This window comes from Myotis yumanensis, unplaced genomic scaffold, assembly GCF_028538775.1.
Source record: "Myotis yumanensis isolate MYYU_CA2020_CCGP unplaced genomic scaffold, mMyoYum1.0.hap1 SCAF_2, whole genome shotgun sequence".
Classification (NCBI taxonomy): domain Eukaryota; kingdom Metazoa; phylum Chordata; class Mammalia; order Chiroptera; family Vespertilionidae; genus Myotis; species Myotis yumanensis.
The window spans coordinates 192,613,439-192,634,546 of record NW_027223753.1 but is presented as its reverse complement, the minus strand read 5'-3'; the positions used below and the strand labels follow the sequence as shown (position 1 = coordinate 192,634,546).

The following is a 21,108-nucleotide window of genomic DNA, read 5'->3' as shown; positions in this document are numbered from 1 at the left end:
GGGAGAAAGTCAGGAGTCAGCGAGGGAGAAAGCACTGGGAAAGTTGCGGGAGACTCTGTCCTGGTGCCATGGACGGTGAAGAGTTTTCAAGGAGTGGAGTTTGCCAATTGTTTGAATTTCAAAACAGCTTGAAGGGGATTGTTTCAGGGGAGTGCAAAGGGCAGACCTTTGAGAACAACTAGAGAGGGAATGAAAACATTGATTACTCATGTGAAAAGTATGATAGTAAAAGAAAGCTAAAAAATGGGAAGGTAACCAGAGCGGGCGCTGTGAGTGAGTGAAGTAGTCTTTTTCACTTGTTAACTCCATTCACAAATACTGATTCAGCCTCCAGGCACTGTGATGGGTACTTCACATATATTTCTCTTTTACCCTCACAACTTTTTAAGTGGATATTATCTATTTAGCAAACATTTATTGAGGGCTACTTGGTGCCAGATAGTGTTTCAGGTGATAAGGCTATAGTGGGAGACAAAAATAGATAGTTTTTGCCCTGTATTGTCTCAGGGAGAATTGACATTAAGTGAATTATGTCACACATTATGAAAAATTGTGATCAAACAAGGCTGTGCTCCAGTTCACCTTTGTCCTGTGAACAAAAGTTTTACTGAAAAAATTAATAGAGGAAAAGCCACGAACATTTTTTAAAAAATGTTCCAGTTTTCAGAGAAGCGTGCAAATGGGCACACTGGGGTTTGCTGTAACTTTTAGGGCACTTGGTTGTGGGCACTAATGTTAGATGACTTCAGGTGGAAGCTTGTTCTGCTGCCTTCTGGAATCTTTTGACTTATCAAAGGCACCTTTCCAAAGTCAAGAATGGGCCAAGAGTGAGCTCTGAAAGTGACGGAGCTGCTTTGGCCCTGAGCCTGGGGAGCTGAGTCAGGTCAACCAAATGTCTCCTCCACCCAACCTCTCAGGGGCAGCCTGGAATTTAGCACCCCAAGATGCTCCTTACCAGGGGGGGAACCATTGAGTTTCCCCAGCAGCATTGCCACTCCAGCCTCTGGAATTTCTCACTTGGTCTTAACACCGTATTTCTGTTCTCCTAACTCCTAATTATTTCTTTTTTGCCCAGACCATGATCTCTGTTTTTAACCTGCCTGGTTTCTTATTGTTTCTAAGTTGGTTTCCATCTCTGGAGAGTCAGGCTTCCACCATCTGATGTTTCATCATTTCCCCCTACCCCTTATCTAGGAATAGATGCCCCTTATCTGCCCCTTTATATGAAAGCAGGTAGACTTTTGAGGTTGGTTCAAGTGTTCTATTATGGAAATGAACCCAGAGTTATCTGGGTGTGGCTTTGAAGTGAGAAGCCAGCTGTTTTCCCAGACATTTCTGAGCGTCTAAGTGCTTTCAGGTCTACAGGTGAACGTGTCTTTCAAGTCTTATATCTTTGCAAGACCATGGAATCAAGTCATCATGATCAGGTTGAAATTATTCATTATTATAATACATTTGAAAAATTTGACTGTTAGATAGAAAGGCATGATCACCAAACCAAAAACAAGTAAAATTAGGATTCCAGCATGGACCCATTTTATTCTCCATCTGATCAGTGTGCTTTCCTGTTGGCTCAGCCGTCCCTGAAGTAGGTCTCAGAGTGTATAAGTGGAGACTGTCTTTGCCTGAAATTCACCAGGATGTAGCATCTTTTCCCTCACATTCTCATGGTGTTATTGGCTCATTAACTTTGATTTATTGAAGAGTCTGAAGCTCTCAACTGCAAGAGGGAACTCTCCCTTACTCTCTGGTGTTCTGAGATATTTTCTCCTCTCCTAATTAAGAGTTTTATTAAATCTCTCCCCCCTTCTAATAACCTAAGAATATCACCTTAAGTGACATTTTAAGCCTTTCATATGTAAAGCAAGTTACCACAATTATGACAAAACTGAACTTTATTCTTGCAGGCATTTAATGTTTTCTTTGAGTTTTGGGGAGGGCTGGTCAACCCCATTTACAAAAGAATATATTTTGAGGTCCACACACTTGGCAAGGGAGAATGTTTATTAGAGAATAAGCTGATTTTAATTGCTTATTTCAATGTGGCTAATTGCTATTTATCCTTTAATATGTAACTCAGGCATTACTTCATTTAGGAAGCCTTCTCTGAATATCCCCATCCCCACCCAAATTCCCTGGGTGAGTAAACCAGGATATATGGTCACCTCTATAAAGATCTGCCTAAATCTCAAAGTGCTTACCATGTCGATTGATCTCCTATAATCACAGAGCATCAGTAAACAATACAAAGCAAAAAAAAACCAAACCCCAAAAACTATGGGTACCATTTCATCCAATGGTTAAATACATTTTCTCTGGAGCAGACTGCCTGGGTTCCAGTTCCAACTCTCCCACTGGCTGTGTAACCATGAGCAAATCCCTTAACAATCGGGGCCTTGGCTTTCCTCATCTGTGGAATGGGAATAATAGTGGCATCCACCTAACAGGATTAAATGCATTACATACACAAAGTGCTTACAACAGTGCCTGACACACAGCACATGCTACACAATGACCATTTATTATCATGGAATGTGGTTGGCCTAGAAGAAGAGGTAGAATTTGAACTGGAGCTGAAGGTTAAGCTTGACTGGGTAAAGACAGCTATATGCCAGTGAGTGTGTAACACACATTTTTATATGGCTGTAAAGGTGGTGTAAATAGTTGCATTCATTTTATTTCTACTGGTTTCCATGCGTTGGAGAAGTAATTCTTTGGGTATTTGGCTTTCTCTTGGCCTCATGACTGATACTGATGTGTTGATCATAGTGTTCTTTCCAGTGAGCAGATGCAACCTCAGAAAGTGTCTCAACAGGTTCCTCAGGGAGGACCTTCCAGTTTGGAGGAACCAGAGAGATAAAAACACAGATGCCATCCCCAGGTGAGTCCTTCATTTCACAGCAGGGAAACCGGGAGCCTACAAAGGTGAAGTGAGAACTGGAAGTTGGGTTTTACTCCTTGCTGGTTAATAGTTATCTTTCCATCATACATGACTGGTGTTTCTTTTTCTATCACATGAATCATTGGCTAGCTTAGTTTCTAATTAGAATGGCTTCTGCACATTGGTGTAGCTCTAGACAGTTAAATATATATCTATAATAATAAAAGTGTAATATGCTAATTAGACCAGACATACTTCTGGACGAAGCCGGGGCTTCAAGGGAAGCCCAGGTCCCGGGTGCCACAGGGAAGCTGGTGCCCACAGCTGGGGGAAGGAAGGCCTACTCTTGCATGAATTTTGTGCATCGGGCCTCTAGTATTTATATATATGTGAGCCTGTGTGTATGTATGTGTGTATAAATAGTTAAAAGTTTATAAGTAGCAGAAGTAAAATGAATGAATGAATCACCAAAGTAGTAATTAGTAATAGGGTATTGTGCACACACCAAAAAAAAAAAAAAAACAACAAACAAAAAAAACCAGTTTGTGACCTGGGAGGGCTCAAACCACAACATGGACTGAGGCTCAGAGTATGTCCTTGTAAAGCATTTTATAGGGTGGGAAGGTCGTGACTGTTTCTTCTTCACAGTGATTGATTATCGAATTAGACTTTTCTTAAAATGATAGGGAATTGGTTAGTGGTTACCTGATACCAATTTTTGGAAAACAGTTTTGCTTATGATTTCCAGAGGCATAAGCAAGAAATGACCCAGGCCAAGTTAGTCTTGCACAATAAGCTAAATTACACTTTGCTTGAATGAGTCAACTAATTCTGTCTGCTCAGGGAATTTTCAAGGCTGGTGTCCATATGTTTTTGATATTTACAATATCACATATACATCGTGCATATGTATGTAATATACCTCACATTAAAGATGTGTAGCTGCCAGTGATTGAAAACAAAAGGAAGCAGGGCACCATCACTCGCCCTCGAGATGCTCAGCGTCCCTGTGAGATGAGTAAACCCAGCAGGCTCTGAGCAGTGCTTATGGCTCTGTCTGTCTGGCTTAACCCAATTATCCTGACGTGATCTTGTGCTCAGGTTGCAAATGAAAGAGCTCCACCAGGCTCATCGGCACGGGCTGCATGCATTTGGAGCTTCATGCCTACAAGCTCAAATTGGGATGTTTTACTGCTTTTAAATGATGCGTGATGAAATGATTGAAGACATCATTACACGGAATAAAATCCAGCGGGAAGTGTGATATTATTAACTACTTAGTACTTCCAGCTCTCATGGGGGGTGTTTAGTACTTGTACTCAGGGAACGGCAGGGAAGTCGTGTCTGTTGCAATTAAGACTGTATGTAGAGAAACAGTGGGGCCTTGACCATAACATAGACATGTTCAGGGAACCGGCGAGTGGGAGAGAGTCAGTGGAGTGTCCAGCTCTCGGCTGCATTTTAGTGACTTAATTAGCATTCACTGAACCCTGGTAAAGAGGTTCTCTATTTCCGCTGAATATTAGAGTCACCTGGGGAGCTTTTTAAACCATCAGACTTGGGGCAGGGGCGCTCTAGGGATTTTGATTTAATGTTTCTGGCTGAAGCCAGGCATCGGCGGTTTTTAAAACTCCCAGATGATTCTAATGTAGAGCCACAGACGAGAACAAATGGTTTGGTACTTGAGGAGCAAATATCAATTAGCAAGACACCTATTTTGATCCTCTGCCTTTTTAACAGTGCTCACGTGGGGATGGCCTGGAGCGTAAATTCACAGCAGGAAAGAAGAAGCTACAGGCAGGAGAACGCAAGGGAGGACCAGCAACAACATCCTCACTGCTCCTTCGGACTTTAAAACTCTCCTCATAGGTGAGCCACTCGACACAAATCATGTCTGGACTAGGACTCCATGCAGCCTAAACTGGGATAGTAAGTTCATGAATGTATTCATCTCTCTGTGCATTTAGTGAGCTTTTACCAGAATTCCTGGGAACACACAGGTCCATGCTCTCCGGAAGCAGCGCCTGCGTAACTGGGAACTGACCCGGAAGCGGCACAGCATGTGCGCATGTGGGCAACAGACTGCTTGTTCCGCCTCCTTCCGTGGAGCGGGATGCGTTCTCTGGTTCAGGGAAACGTTAACTCAGGGCCGGGGAATGGTGTCCCCTTTGCATGATGAGGTGTGAGAGATAAGCTACTAGATGGGGTCACATTTGACAGGTAGCTGATTTTCTTGGATACTTTGCCTATTGGCTAGACCAGGGCATGAACCACTTCCCTGTTTTTATTTTATTTTATTATTATTTTGTTTTATTCTGTTCAGAGCTGCCCGTCCTCACCCGCAATCCCTTTTCCTGCTGAAAATTGAGGTTGCAGAGAAGGACAGTAAACTTGCCCTGCATGTAGGAGAAGGCAGGTGAGGGCCATGAAGAGGTTAAAAGGCCTGAGGGCCTGTGGGGGAATCAGAGGAGGGTTCCCAGTAGGGTGGGTAGGATGGCTACTGAAATGCAAGCCCACCTAAACCCACCACCCACCGAATGAACTAGATTTTCTCTCTCAGTTCTCAGGCAAAGAACGGATTGGTTGCTGCTTGGAGTTTTGTGTATTTGCTTGCTTGCTTGCTTTTATTTATGGACTGCATTTCCTTTCTCCCACAGCAGGGATGAATAGTGTTAGGGTTATAAAGGCCTGGACTGTCAGAGCAGGGACAGGGTCCTCTCAATCACCGGGGAAAGCTTCGGAAAGCTGAAATGCTGAGTCACTAGAATGTCATGGACTGTTGCCCTTTTCATGGGAAGAATTGCTGAGAGACTTCGGTCCCCAATTTTCTAACGAGGTTATTGAGAAACAGTGATGGAGAGGGGCTGGGGATGGTGAGAGGCAGAGGGACCCTTGTCAACCAGGCCTTGGAGGGAAGGCAAGAGCGACCGGAGGATGGAGAGAAAATCCGTTGCCGGTTATGCAGAAGATTGCTTACCTGGGGCAAAAGTGAATTAATTTAACAAAAGAAACTAGAAAATTAATATGAATAAGATATAATTTAGATATGGTTCATGTTAGGGAAAAAATATGCGAGATCAGGGAAGTTCATGGAGGGACTAGGATGGAAGAGAGGTATTGCAATTTACTTGGAAGCGAGGGCCTTCCAGTATGAACGTAGAAACTAGAGGTTAATGCTTCCTTTTCTTCCCTCTCCCCTCTCCTCCCTGGTCTCTCCCTCTCCCTTTCTTCCTCCTCCCTTTTTTCCATCTCACCACTGAGTGGGAATCCGAGCTGAGTGACAACGGGCTGTCCTCAATCACTGGTCCCAGCGATCCACACAGTGCCAGCCAGGGAATTCACCTGCCCTGTGTGGCTGTGCCCAGGGGCTGGGAGGGTGGGACGTGAGGGGCTCTCCTCTATTTTGCAGTCTTCCCCTCCGCCACAATCAGACATCTGGATTAAGCACCTCCTCTGTTAGAAATACAGTAATTAAAAGGAGCCATTTGAATTTTGAATTTCATATGAATTAAAAGTTTGAGAGAAGTTTGGATTTTACTCAAATGCAGCCCCCAGGTGCTCCCCCATCCTCAGCTCTCTGTTGCTTTTTCTCCAGCACTCTGCTGTTTTTTTTATAAGATCATACAATTCATAAATATTTTGTTTGCATATTTTTTCTTGTGTCATCTTGCCTACAGAATTGTATAATTCATGAATTCAGGGATTTTTCTGTTTCTGTCTTGTTCATCTTTGTTTCCTAGTGGTAAGCTCAATGAATAGCATATGGTAGACTTTCTCTTCAGCATTTTTTAAATAAAAAATTTCAAACATGCAGTAAAGAGAACTTTACAATTAATACCTTAATATCTACCACCTAGTTTCTACTTGTACTTCATCACTTATTTTCATTTCTCTATCTATTAATACATGGTGGACTTGTAATACATTCATTGAATGCAAAATGAATCAAGGAATGTTATTCTTTGGGTCAATAGCCAGAAACTGTCCATTCTGAGGTTGGCCCAGTGCAAAGTGAGCTTCTTTGTTTCTGTGTGGAAGTGTTATGTTCCCAGGGGTGTGTATCTGCTAAGCTCCGTCCCAGGCCCTGGGGTAGACACTGGGCATTCAGAGAGAAGGTCAGATTTCCTGCCTTCTAGGGGCACATGCTCTACTTGTGAGAGGAAGAAAAAGTTAGTGATGAAAGAAGAAAATAGTAGAAAATGTGGACTAATGATATTTTTTCATATATGACTTTTAATTAAAGACTGAGCAGTGTTATCTTGATGTTAAAACTGCCTTATTTCTTGACATTTTGTGTTTTGTTGCACAAGTAGATAAAAGCAACTATAGACTTGGCCAATACCAATGAAGAAACATTTTGCGATTCCTAGTTTAGTGAATGACAAATGCAAGCCTATTTCAACTATGCAACTTTGGCCTTTTTTTTTTTTTTTTTTAAGCGTTGTATAACCATTGAAACATACACATAACAGCAGCCAGGGAAAAGCATGTAAAAAGTGTTTCTAATCCAGGCTAACTATGGTCAAGGACAAGAGCATTTCTGCCTCGTCTGACAGAGCAGGCAGGGCCGATAGAGCCCTCTTCCCTTCTGCAGATTGTCACGCGTCCCCCCCCTACCCCCAGCAATCATATTTGATTATATGTTTTGTACCCTGTGTTTGTTATTTTGATTGCCTAGAGGAAATGCTTACCTTTAAAGTGACATCCTGGGGCTGTGGTTTGCAATATCCTTTATCAAGCTTGGTGTGTCGGTTCATATTTATTTTAATTCTTCTTTTTAGAAGGAGGATTTTAAGGTCAGTGCAGTACCTTTGTGATTGCATTCCAAGAGTACTTAGCAGGGGTCCACGTACTAAAGGTGTTGAATCATTGTGAACTGGGAATGCATCCAAGTTCATGCTTTAACTGAGAATCCTCTGTTAAATATTTAAAAGTGAAAGCAATCTTTCAAAAGAGGCATATGGACCTGGACAGCATAGAAATGGTGAGCACAGTACGCGAGGAGGCAGCAAAGGCGGAAGCTGGGACCTGGGCTTGTTGTGTCTCTGACCTCAGCTGTCTCCTTTCATTTGACGGGGTTCTGCTTTCTAACACGTGGTGACTCCCATTCCATCAGCTTTCATTTGCTCACGTTGTCCTCCCATGGGCTTTCGTGTGGTCCTGACCTGGATCTGCTTCCTGGCTTTGCCTCTAGTAGCTGATGGACCTTGAACAAGAAATGTATCTTTTCCAAGTTCTAGGTTCCTTACCTGTAACTGGGAGACCGTAACACCTACCTTAACATGCAAAACATGTCCACCGTGGAGAAGACCCTTGGTAAATGTTAGTTTTAAGATCAGTTGCCACAATGGATTAGTAAGAAATGATAATTTGGGGGAGAAATACAGATGTAAGCATCTAGTGCAATAGGAGGGAAAAGCAAATCTGAAGTGGATATTTTATTTATAAAATGAAACCTAATTTTATTTTGCAAAAATCAACAAATACATGTTCAGATCTGGTTTATCTTCAAACCATGTGCTTGTGTGTGTTTTTTAAAACAAACATGCAAGGTAATTTGGCATGCCAAACATCTTTCTCTCTAGCTCTTTTTGGAAATTTTTTTCTCCATAACACAAACAAGGGTGCAAATATTGTCCAAAAACTATTTATACTTTTACCCTCCAGTATCACTAATATTGATATTTATTGAGAGGAAAGAAAAACTGCAAGGCTTGATCTTTGGTATTCACATCTGATTCAGCAGTATAATTAAAATTTGCAATTGTTTTTATTTTTTTAATTTTAATTTTTTTTAAATTGATACCAGAGAGGAAGGGAGAGGGAGAGAGAGATAGAAACATCCATGAGGAGAGAGAATCATGGATCGGCTGCCTCCTGCACACCCCACACTAGGGATCGAGCCCGCAACCCAGGCATGTGCCCTGACCCGGAATTGAACCGTGACCTCCTGGTTCATAGGTCAACACTCAACCATGGAACCACGCCGGCTGGGCTAATTTTTATTTTTTTAAAAAAATATATATTTTTATTGATTTCAGAGAGGAATGGAGAGGGAGAGAGAGATAGAAACATCAATGATGAGAGAGAATCATTGATTGGCTGCCTCCTGCACACCCCCTACTTGGGATCCAGCTTGCAACCCAGGCATGTGCCCTTGACCAGAATCGAACCTGGGAACCCTTCAGTCCCCAGGCTGATGCTCTATCCACTGAACCAAACCAACTAGGGCAGCAATTGTCTTTAAAACGAACACTTTGAAGGAAATTTAATAAATCTTGATTTTGCTCTGCAAAGGAGTATTTAACTGGAGCTGTCGAGTTCCTGCTGGTAGAATATTACTCCCAGCCTATTTATTAGCTTTCCTTCCTGTAGCCCAACACATGCTCCCCCTCCACTGAGTGAAAGCACAGAAAAAAAAAACAATTTCTTTTCTCTCCCTCCCCCTTCCTCCCCTTCCAGCATCATGCAAGGCAAGACAACATCACAGTCACAATGTCTGAATTTACTCTGATTATATTTTGTTTCTTATACGTAAAAATTATTTTGTATTATAATACCTACTGGGTTATTTAAAATCAACATTGTTGGTTTTAAATTGTTATAAAGCCAGACTTTTAGAGACATTTGAAACAATTCAGGAACCATGTCTGAAAGCAGATAATTGCCTTCAGCCTATTCTTTTGCACTGGAAGTAAAAGGATTTTAGGTATCAGTAGTTGAGTAAAAAAAAACCAATACTTTAGGGGGCCCATATAATTTATTCACGTCTTTATATTGTAAACAAGGATCTGATACTTTTGACAGTAGCCTATGAACACATATTTAAAAATATATCCTTTAGTATAGAATAGGTATCAAGGGAGCAGATATTTTAAACACGATTCTGATAGGTCTCATAAGCCTACTTTCCAGAAAAATTTTATATGAAATTTCCTGATTTAAAAAAACAACAACTAAAGTCATAGATTTAAGTTGAGAAAATATGGTACGTGAGGTAAGGTCTGATGCACAATGTAACACGTACAAAAGAACCTAAAGAGGCATCTATCTCAAATTTCAGGCAGGACCTAAGAGTGCATAGAGAAGTGAGAGCTTTTTAGATCAGAAAGTGAAAGAAGACACAGTAATCACCTAAAACAAGGAGTTGTAAGCAACATATACATGTGCACTGCCAGTTCACAGAATGCCACCAAGATCAACTCGAAAGTGTACTGTGAATGCCACAGATTTTGGAGAAAAATTCCCAAGCCAGGCGGATGTGGATTGGGATAAAAACATAGGCAGTATACACCACCATAGCAAAAATGGTTAGCAAGATGGTATTGAACATGGATTGCTCCCAGGGCTCCAAGACAGCACAGCAGCTGATGATTTGGTATTGATAGTAGAGCCAGGAGAAATAGTCCTTCACACGCCTGAAATCCATGGTTGGCTCCGTCAAGCTGCAGAAAGCCCGTCCTGTTAAAGAAGGCAACAGATTAGAAGAAAACTACGATAAGGAGCCAGACACAGAATCTGCTGAGGTTGTCATGATTTTAACATGATCATGGAATGGGTTAATATGAATATTATATTGAGATATTATACACAATGTATCATAGAAATTAATAATATTTCCACTATCATCATTAACACTAGACAGCAACAATGTTATTAATGTAACAGTCATCCAAAAATGATAATTCCTAGTAATAATTCTAGCAATAACAATCTAAAAATTGAAGCTGGCCACACTTTCTTTAGCCATGTATACAGAGAGATAAACATGCATTTTCTATTCTCTACAACATGTTCTGAAAGAAGATGGAAAGAATTGCGTGCAGAAGAGTTAATACAGCGACTCTGAGGCTGCTGTCTCTAGAAGGGCCTGGTGCAAGTTTGGCTTTTGGCTGGCGCCTGGGATCCTGGGTTGTGGAATGTTCTCTCCATTCTCTGATGGATAAAGATGATTCACTATGCCTAGATTATGCAAACACTGTAATTAATGGTGAACACCTGCTTTATTCTGGGAGCCTGAAATTTTGCTCCTTGCCAGGCAGAGGATGGCCACATAACCAGTTCCAATAAGGACCTTGGTGTGGAGTCTCTAATGGACTGCCTTGGGCAGAAACATTGCACATGTATCACTTTTTGCTGGTAGAGAAGGGAGCATACGCCATGTCTACTCATGGGAGGGAGAGAGCATAGGCAACCTGTAAATGGATTTCTTCAGATGTCACCAGTGTCTCTCTCCCCTTGTTGATCCCGTTGCATATCCTTTTATTGCTATGAGCCATAGCTGTGGATACAATGTATGTTGAGTCCTGTTAGTCATTCTAGTGAGTCCCTGAGCATGTGGGTGGTCTTGGGGACCTCTGAAACAAATGGGAAGCACAAAGTGTACCCCTGAGTAGTCATTTGTGGTTTTGTTTCTTTCCCCCACTCCCCCATATAGGACAGCTATAATCACATGTAAATCTTCTAGAAAGAAAATGATCCTGGGGAAGGTTTTGCAGATTTTCGTTGACATTGTTGTGTCTGTGGGGAACAAGCTGAACATTGTGTTGTTTTGCTTACTCCTGAGATTAATGGTGCCACCTCATCTAAGTCCATTTTGATAACATTTACTATTCAAATCACAGTTAACTTTCTTTGAAGATCATTTCTATCTTCTGACCTGAAGCTGTCTCTTTTTTCTCTGATTCTCCTTTGAGTCAGGCAAGATGTTTTTTGCTCCAATGTCTCAGACTTTGGGGAGACCCTCATGATCCTAGTGCCTGGCATAGAGATGGTCATCAGTCAATACTTGCTGAGTGAATGAGTGAAGGAATGAATGTCAAGTCACCAACTTAAAAAAAAAATATGGGTCACTCAGAGTCCCAGCTTAAATAGCATATGGTTCACTGCTGTCGAATTTCGGTAGCTTGGCTTTGATAAGTAACACTTTCTGATAAGGATAATTTCCACAAAAAACTTCAGATGGCAAGTCTTTGTGTTACCACGTCATCATTCTCTGTAATAATGGTCAGGATAATTCAAATGAGCAGATAAAACAACTGGAGTTGTTTTACTTTCCTATGAAAAGAAAAGTCAGCCTCCCATCTTCCCTCAAAGCCAGAGTGGTAACTAAGTAGGGTGTAAAGACCTTGTCCTGGTAGGTGGACCTCGGTAAGAAGTGACTGCCAATGATTTTTTTTTTTTAAACTCCTAGCTCTGGTTGCAGAGAAAGAGCAATGACCCATGCTGTTAGGTCTGGAAGGAAATGAGCCACAGAAGGAGTGATCATTTCAGTGAGCGAAATTATATAAGCAACTGGGATTTTCCACAGAAAATTATAGGTTATCACTGTTTGAGCTTTTAGGCTTTCTTACTAGACAACTGTATATGTCAAACTCAACCTAATTTTTTTTTTTTTTTTTTTTTTTTTTTTTTTTTTTTTTTTTTTTTTTTTTTTTTTTTTTTTTTTTTATTAAATCTTTATTGTTCAGATTATTACATTTGTTCCTCTTTTTTCCCCCCATAACTCCCCTCCTTCCAGCTCCCACCCCACCCTCCACCCTCACTCCCCACCCACTGTGTTCATCCATAGGTGCATGATTTTTGTCCAGTCACTTCCCGCATCTCCCACACCCCTTTTTCCCCCAAGAATAGTCAGTCCATTCCCTTTCTATGTCCCTGATTCTATTATAATCACCAGTTCATTCTGTACATCAGGTTATTTATTCACTTGATTCTTAGATTCATTTGTTGATAGATGCATGTTTGTTGTTCATAATTTGTATCTTTACCTTTTTCTTCTTCTTCCTCTTCTTAAAGGATACCTTTCAGCATTTCATATAATACTGGTTTGGCGGTGATGAACTCCTTTAGCTTTTCCTTATCTGTGAAGCTCTTTATCTGACCTTCAATTCTGAATGATAGCTTTGCTGGATAAAGTAATCTTGGTTGTAGGTTCTTGGTATTCAGCACTTTGAAAATTTCTTGCCATTCCCTTCTGGCCTGCAAAGTTTCTGTTGAGAAATCAGCTGACAGTCGTATGGGTATTCCCTTGTAGGTAATTGAGCCTCTTTCTCTTGCTGCTTTTAAGATTTTCTCTTTGTCTTTTGCTCTTGGCATTTTAATGATGATGTGTCTTGGTGTGGTCCTCTTTGGATTCCTTTTGTTTGGGGTTCTCTGCGCTTCTTGGACCTGTAAGTCCATTTCTTTCACCAGGTGGGGGAAGTTTTCTGCCATTATTTCTTGAAATAGGTTTTCAATATCTTGCTGTCTCTCATCTTCTGGCACTCCAATGACTCTGATATTAGACCGCTTAAAGCTGTCCCAGAGGCTCCTTACACTATCTTCACACTTTCGGATTCTTTTTTCATTTTGCTTTTCCAATTGGGTGTTTTTTGTCGAATCTTTGGTTTGATTATTGTACTCCTCTGGTCTGCTATTGGGTATAATATTCTTTATTTCAGTCCGTGTATGCTTACTTTCTAATTTCTTTATCGTAGCATCGAGGGTCTCATTAGTTTTCGTGAGGTTCTGCACAAATTTATGGCAAGCCCTCAAAATTGCGATTCTTAGCTCCATATCCTCCATTTCTGTCATGTTTTTTTGTCTCCGCATCTTTTATGCTTTCTTGGTGCACCCCCTTGTGGTCTCTGTGCGCAGTCTTGTTCTAGCCAAGCCTTAATTGTTGTAGTTAACACTAGGGGGATTTGACCCTCAGGCCGGCTGGCTATAGTAATCAGCTGTGCGGAAAACTCTGTCTTCTGGGGAGGCGCTAATCCAGCCTTTGCCTGAGGCGATCAGCAAATGGCTGTGCGCAGGCTTTGGGCGGGGCGGGATCAACAGGGCGGGCGGAGGGAGCAGTTATGGCCACGCTCAGTCCCGTTCCCAGAGGCTCTGCTTCTCAGAACCCCGGCAGCCGCTGCAAACCTCGGAGAGAAAGCTGCCCTCAGGTTCCAACTGATGCCGGGTAATCCCGCTTCTCCCGTTTGAGTCTGGGTCCCTAGAGACTCGCCCGGATCTGGAGCCCAGAGTCTGAGACTCAGTCCCGACAGAAAACGACAACCGCGCCCTCAGCCACCAGCCCGCTTTCGCGCGCACCTCGGTACCTTTGTATTTTCCACACTGCGCCGCCTCTGAGCCTCGATTTGCTGTTCTCTTTCCTTCTAGTTGTAGAGTCTCTCTTCAGCCAGCCTTCCTGTGGTTCTGGGTGATGTCCGTTCAGTCTTTTAGTTGTATTTTTGAAATGGTTGTTTGCGGCAGCGGTCTCCGGTGTTTACCTACGCCGCCATCTTGGTCGACCTCAACCTAATTTTTAAAAAAATCTTATTCATGGCGACCCATACTTGCTCCCTCTTCATTATCTAGATAGGGTCTGGGGAGGTGCCAGGTAGCTGATCAGTACATGAGAGTACATTCTTCAGGGGTCAAGTTCCAGGCTAATTTTGAAGGTGGGAGAATGTGCTCAGACAGGGAGAGACCCTCTGCTTAGGGAACTTGGTCCAGTTGGGGAGACAGGTAGCAATTAAATAATATATACATATATGTAATTATCAACTACATTATTGAAAAGAGCTGAGCATAAGAGGCTATGGGAAACCTGATCCAGTGTGAGCATATCTCTGAGGAAGAGATGTTTGAGATAAGATCCAAGGGATGATTGTGTCTAACAGAACAATGGGTAGTCAGGTGGGGAGAGTGGCCAAGACAGAGGGCTCAACTAGTGCTTATGTAAAGGTTAGAGGTGGGAAGGAGCTTGGTAGGTGGTCTGGGGGCAGGTAAGGGAGCACAGAGATCTAGTGAGGGAGTCCGGGAGTATGAGAAAATGAGGAGGAGGGAATGGTTAGAGTGAGGCCAGACACTATAGGGCCTAGTAGATAGGCCAAGTACTTGCTCTTTATCCTGTGAGTGAGGTTTTTAACACGGGAATGCTGTTAAAAGAGGATGAGGCATTAGGCTCCTATGGACATGCTGCCTTCCCTGCACTCTAAAGCCAAGTTGAAATGATTTTGAATAACAATCATCTCAGAAAAATCGATGCCTCTGCTCTCTTATGGGCGTTACTTATTTACAATCAACCCTGTACTGAAAATCAATTTAAAATAGTCCTAATGATCTTTTCAATTTCATAAATGAGATAAATTACTCATTTACAAATATTATTTACTTTTTCTCTATATAGTTTAGCTTTTAAAAATGCACAAGTTAATTGCCTGGCCATTGCTTTCCCCTCTAAAATTAAATTTCTTGCTTGCATGTCCCTGATGGACACCTTGACTGCAGGCCTGTTGAGAGACCCTGAGACAGAGGCACTGAGCTAAGTTATGCCCAGACACCTGAGCCATAGAAACATTCATTGCACCGAAAGTGGACACCTTGTGAGACCTTGGTCACATACTGCTAGCAATTTAAAGAATTGAGATTAAAAAATTTTTCTTTCTTGCCAGTTCCTACAGTTCCCTGTATTGTTTTCCAGCCTTTTCAGTAGCCAGCTCGGACATATGAAAGGTGCTTTATATTGTCACATCTCACTTTACTCTCATGAAACCTAGAGTCAGTCCATAAAAAGCAATGATTTTACCCTTTGATTCTTTTCCCTCTTGTTGATGAAAAGCAATTTTAAAGATTGTGTATCCATTGTTTCTTATTATGAAAAGGTGAGAAGAGAGAGAGTTGGTTATTATTGGTAAACCATCTGCTACAACTTATTATTAAAATATGCACTATATTTAGGTTCTACATTTGTAAGTCAGCGATTTTCAACCTTTTTTCCATCTCATGGCACACATAAACTAGTTACTAAATTCTGTGGCACACCAAAAATTTTTTTTTGCCAATCTGGAAAAAAAAGGGTATAATTTTGATTCATTCACACTGGACAGCTATTGTACTGGCTGTTGTCAGTTTTTCATTTGACAATCTAAGGGGAAGGAGGTCAGTGCCCCTGACTAAATATAGTCAACTATTGCATGTTTTTGTTTTGTTTTGTTTGTTAGTCCTTACTTGAGGATATTTTTTTCCCTCATTAATTTTAGAGAGAGTAGAAGGGAGGAAGAGGAGGGAAAGAGAGAAGAGAAAGATCGATGTAAGAGAGCCATAGTCTTTCAAAGACTCAAAGTTGAGCAAGGACAGTGGAATCAGGTGTGTAGGATATCTGGAAGACCTCAGCCCCACCCTCTCTGTTTCCCCAGACGCTACTCTTCCCTTACTCATGACTTTCCTGAAACCACAGAGCTTAGATTCTCCTCCAAGCTGAAGGATGATCTGCAGGCTTGTTTATTGCAAATAGTACTGGGAAATGGCAAAGCTAAGGTTCTTGTTAGTAATGTTCATCTTCACATGGATAAAAGACCCAAAGCAGAGTTTTGCCAGATGGAGGGGAAGGAAAGGCAGGAGGATTATGAGTTTGGGGAGCCAGAGGGAGAGACTGAATCCTAAAGGGAACCCTGTGACTGGGTGGGGACACTAGGACAGTGGGAAATAGCAAGGACTTGAAGTCCACTAAGAAGTTAGTTCATACCTGATTGGGGAGTAAGAATCTGTCTTTCATTGCTGAATGTCACTGCTCTCTTAGCAACAAGCAATGACATTTTCCTCTCACTAGACTTGTGTACAGTGGAGGAGGAGGTAAAATTTCCTCTCCTTTCCCAGAATGAGAGGGAGAAGACCTGGACTTATGATCCACCTTACTCAGGGGGAGGGCTTTGTTCTGGCCTGAATGGAGGAGAAAGTTAAAATAAATAGAGCAATAAAAACAACACGTGTTTACATGAGCCCACGTGTGAGTCACGAAACGAGGGCACTGTAGGGAGAATATGCGGAGAAGTAACAAAAGCAGAGCCTGGGCTTGCTCAGGACGCTCTTTGTTGTTGTTTTTGTCCATGGGAACAGGAGTGGTAGAAAGTTAGGCAACCTCAATGAAAGATGAGTAACAGGTGTTTGGGAAGGGTGGAATTTACCTGGGGAATATTTCAGAAGACTTGATCCTACAGCTCTCTTCCACCTAAAGAAAGTACTCCAAGTTATTGGATTTTTTTTTTCAGTAAGAGATTTTCCTTTCTAAGAAACAAAACAAACAAACAAAGCCCCCCAACATATTTGGGGTTAAATTTACTTCTAAAATGTCAGAATCTGGAGTTGAAAAGTCAGAAAGACCTACAATTGCCCTAGCTGGTTTAGCTTAGTGGATAGAGCGTTAGCCTGTCGACCAAAGGGTCCTGGGTTCGATTCCAGTCAAGGACATCTATCTTGGTTGCAGGCTCCTCCCTGGCCCAGGCCCTGGTCAGGGCCCTGCAGGAGGCAACCATTGATGTGTTTCTCTCACATCAATGTTTCTGTCTTTCACTCTCTCTTCTACTCTCCCTAAAAATCAATAGAAAAATATCCTTAGGTGAGGATTAACAAAAAAAGGACAAAAAAAAGGAAAGACCTTCAATTGATTTGGGTTAACTTCTTTCCAACTTATTATTTTTAAAAAAATATATTCTATTGATTTTTCACAGAGAGGAAGGGAGAGGGATAGAGAGTTAGAAACATCAATGAGAGAGAAACATCGATCAGCTGCCTCCTGCACACTCCCTTACTGGGGATGTGCCTGCAACCAAGGTACATGCCCTTGACGGAAATCGAACCTGGGATCCTTGAGTCTGCAGGCCGACGCTCTATCCACTGAGCCAAACCGGTTAGGGCTCCAACTTATTTTGGAATTCCACATCAATCACTCAGCTTTTTGTGTGCTTCATACTTGGAACCTGAAAATCTAAGACGTGAAAAAAAGTGTTCTCCTCTTGCAGAAAAAGATATATCTAAAAAGGGATGGTGTACTCAGAAGTAGCTTTCTTTGGAAAGAACTCAACATGACTTACTGAAGCTCAGACTTCCTTTAATTAAATTATTTATTTTAAAAAGGAGCAGAGTGATTTCTTCCCAAAGACCAGTGTGGAAAGGGGGTTAAAAAAGAGTAAAATTATGGTGGGGAAGGCTACTTAGCACCACCTCAGCCAGCTGATCAAGGCCCACATCCACAGTGATAAATCCTGCTGATAGTACGTACCTATGGAATCATGCCGTGAAATGGTACCTTAGCTTTGTTAATCTTCCTCCCAGTGACCCAACGCCTCAGTCTAATCATGAGAAAAACACATCAGGCAAATTCCAATAGAGGAGCATCCTATAAAATACCTAACCAGTGCTCCGTAAACACTCAAGGTCATCAGAAACAAGCCAGGTGTGAAAAACTGTCACAGCCCAAAGCGGCCTAAGGAAACACAACTAAATGTATTGTGTTATCCTGAATGGAATCCTGGAACTGAAAAGTGATAGTAGGTGAAAATTAAGGAAATCTGAGCAAAGTATAGGCTTTAGTTAATGATAGTGTTTATTAATGTAAGCTGTTACTAGGGAACTGGATGGAGCGTATATGGGAACTCTCTATACTATACAATTTTTTCTATAAATATAAAACTGTTCTTTTTTAAAAATATATTTTTATTGATTTCAGAGAGGAAGGGAGAGGGAGAGAGAGATAGAAACATCAATGATGAGAGAGAATCATTGATAGGCTGCCTCCTGCACGCCCCCTACTGGGGACCAAGCCTGCAACTCAGGCATGTGCCCTTGACTGGAATCGAACCTGGAACCCTTCAGTCCGCAGGCCGACACTCTATCCACTGAGCCAAACTGTTCTTAACAATAAAATATACTAAATATTTTTAAAGGCAAAACAACAACAGCAAACAAGCGAACCCTACCACCACAACAAAAAACAAAGGAAATATTTGAAATGTCCAGAGTTATCCCTATTTCAAACTCCAGTGAACTTTGCTTATGTTGTTCTGAACTTCTGGAAAACTTTTTCTAAAAATTAAATAATACCCTTCCACAAAGGATTGGCATTCAAACATTTTTAAACACAATAAAGAGGAAAAGTACATTTTACAGTGTGATGCAGGCTACATTTATACACATAACCATATAACTAAAACAAACATCTCAAAATAGTTTGTTTAATTCTGGTAACATAAATAAAATAGCAGTTTATTATTCTTACCCATTTTGAAATGGACAGTTCAGGAGTGTAAGACAAACATCTCAAAATAGGTGCATGCTGATACTTTCTTTTTCATTCTGTTCTATTTGATTAGTTTCTACTGTATTTTGTTATTTTCTTTGTTCATAAAAAAACACCCTGCCCTGGCTGGTGTGGCTCAGTTCATGAACTCATGGGGAAAAACCAGTTGTGAAGTGATGTTAAATTCCATTAAAATGGCCTTTACACATACGTACTCTATGTGAGTAATAATTTAAAATTGGTAGGTAGAAAAGTGGTTCTAATGGGAAAAAAATATCCCAGGATGGTAATATCTGGAGACATGAATACTATTGCAGCTTTTTCTTTTGCTTATTTTCTTTTCTTTTCCTTACTTTTCACTTCTCTTTTTTTCTCTATTTCTCTTCATTAATTCAGTGATTCATTCACTTTACTTTGTGTCTTTGGGAAAGTTCCAAATCTCCCTGTCATGTCTTTCCTGTGTAAAATAAAGATAAGTCTGTCTCGCTGATGAGATAAGGAGTGTAGGGAAAGGCTTTGCACTCTTCAGAAGTAATAGTAATAGTGATAGTAGTGTTTATTGTTGTTCCTTGTGAATTGGTACAATTTTAAACTATTTGCAACACTTTACTAAATTATAAAGTCAAAAAGTCCTTGTGGCATATTCCATAACGGTTACTTTAAAAATGAAGTGCTTTGTATATTTTATAGGAAAAAAAACCTTGGCCCTTTGTTATGCTTGCTAATTGAAGTGTCTGGACAGTAAAAAACAAACAAAAAAGCCAATGCATTATCACAAACCACTACTTAAAAGTGTGTTTTGGTCAGGGCCACCATACACCGCTGAGTGGGCTGTGTACTGCACAATCTTACGTGGTGGCTCCTGTCCTGGGGGACTAATCACAAGCTGCTCTTTTAGGGTGACTCAGTTCCTGTGGTTAATGGCAAAACCTCAGATCCATGTAAGAGTCAGGCCCAATGTTAGCTTATTGGTTTCACAGTTTCCAGATATCTTGCTCTAAGTTTTCTGTGGGTGACTACAGTATTTTCTCTGCCCCGTAGAATGTTCCATCCTTGCTTAACATTTTCCTGGGAATTTTCTTTCCATCGTAGAGTACTCTCCAGCCATCCTTAGGTAAGCAATTCCTCATGCTGATACCAGGTTGAATATCAGAAGTCAGACCAGAAGTGATGGATTCAGAGCCCAAATCTTAGAGTAAGCTAAGAAAACCATTAAGAGTTGTAATGAAGCAAAGCCAGAGAAGAAAATCAAACAGCCATAGGGCAGTTAAGGAACTTTCTTTACCCATTCATGAAATATTTAGACAATTCTATAGACTCCTCAGAGAGGAAAAAAAACAATCAATTGTAAGTCATATTATTGCTTTTAGGCAACTAAGTTATTCCTAAGTTTTGTAATCTTTTACATAGAAGTGAGTTACGAAATAATGTTCTAAAAAGAAAAAGTCTCACCAACAATTTATCCAAGTTGTTGTTGGTACAGTTTTGGTTTGAGTTATATACAAGAGCAGAGTGTTTTTGTGGCTATCTGAACCCCTTACTGCCTCTCATTTTTATTAACACTAACAAAAGCAGAACAATAGGAAACATGTATTTCTAGTCCAACTATCATTTGAGGCCATTGAGCAACATGGCATGTGTTGAGTAATTGTGTATTCAAAGCTATACTTATTATTTGGCTTTTTTTTTTCAGACTCCAGATGTATTTATGAATAAAGGACTTCTGTTGTCTGGGAAGAAATTTTAGAATGTGACTTTAACAGATATTTCATAGTAATTTAATAACTATTAAATTCAGATTAGATCAATCTCAGTGTTGTATGGCTATCAAAAAGAAGATGGGGTACCTTAATGTTGAGTAGATGTTATGACTAGGAAGAGAAATTTCTAATGGGGGACTGATATATCTTGTCCTGTTCCTAGTGACTTCTCATTTACTCATAGAAAAACAGGACAGTTACCCCTGTTTAGTTCTGCCAATTGGAGGGAAAGTAGGGCTTCTGGGCCAAGTATTTAACTATAATGTCATTTCTTAGAATGAATCTCTTTATACCTGTTGAAAAAAAGAAAAAGAAAAAGAAACCCTGTTATCCAATAAGGAAAGAGGAAAGAGTATAGCCCTGGGTGGCTTTTTCCTTCTGAAGATATTTTCCCAAGGACTACCACGCTGTTTTTAGAAGGG

General features: G+C 40.9%; 1 protein-coding gene and 1 long non-coding RNA gene across 5 annotated transcripts in view; one reads left to right on the top strand and one right to left on the bottom strand.

Moving 5' to 3' along the window:
* Positions 1-2,535: 2,535 nt before the first annotated feature.
* The window catches only part of LOC139004131 (uncharacterized), a 75,559-nt gene continuing 56,986 nt past the window's right edge, over positions 2,536-21,108 (top strand). The window contains exons 1-2 of the long non-coding RNA XR_011470337.1: positions 2,536-2,881; positions 4,622-4,750. This is a non-coding gene — a long non-coding RNA (uncharacterized lncRNA). The remainder of the gene's footprint in view (positions 2,882-4,621; positions 4,751-21,108) is intronic.
* Positions 8,318-21,108, bottom strand: part of SPTSSB (serine palmitoyltransferase small subunit B) — a 28,955-nt gene continuing 16,164 nt past the window's right edge. For 2 of the 4 annotated variants that reach the window (XM_070406880.1, XM_070406877.1), the window contains exon 3: positions 8,318-10,342. In XM_070406880.1, the coding sequence (XP_070262981.1) occupies positions 10,080-10,310 (231 nt within the window). In that variant the 5' untranslated portion in view covers positions 10,311-10,342 and the 3' untranslated portion in view covers positions 8,318-10,079. Of the gene's footprint in view, positions 10,343-13,965; positions 14,132-16,815; positions 16,860-21,108 lie in introns of those variants that run through there. The other 2 variants (XM_070406879.1, XM_070406881.1) reach the window with 2 other exon arrangements.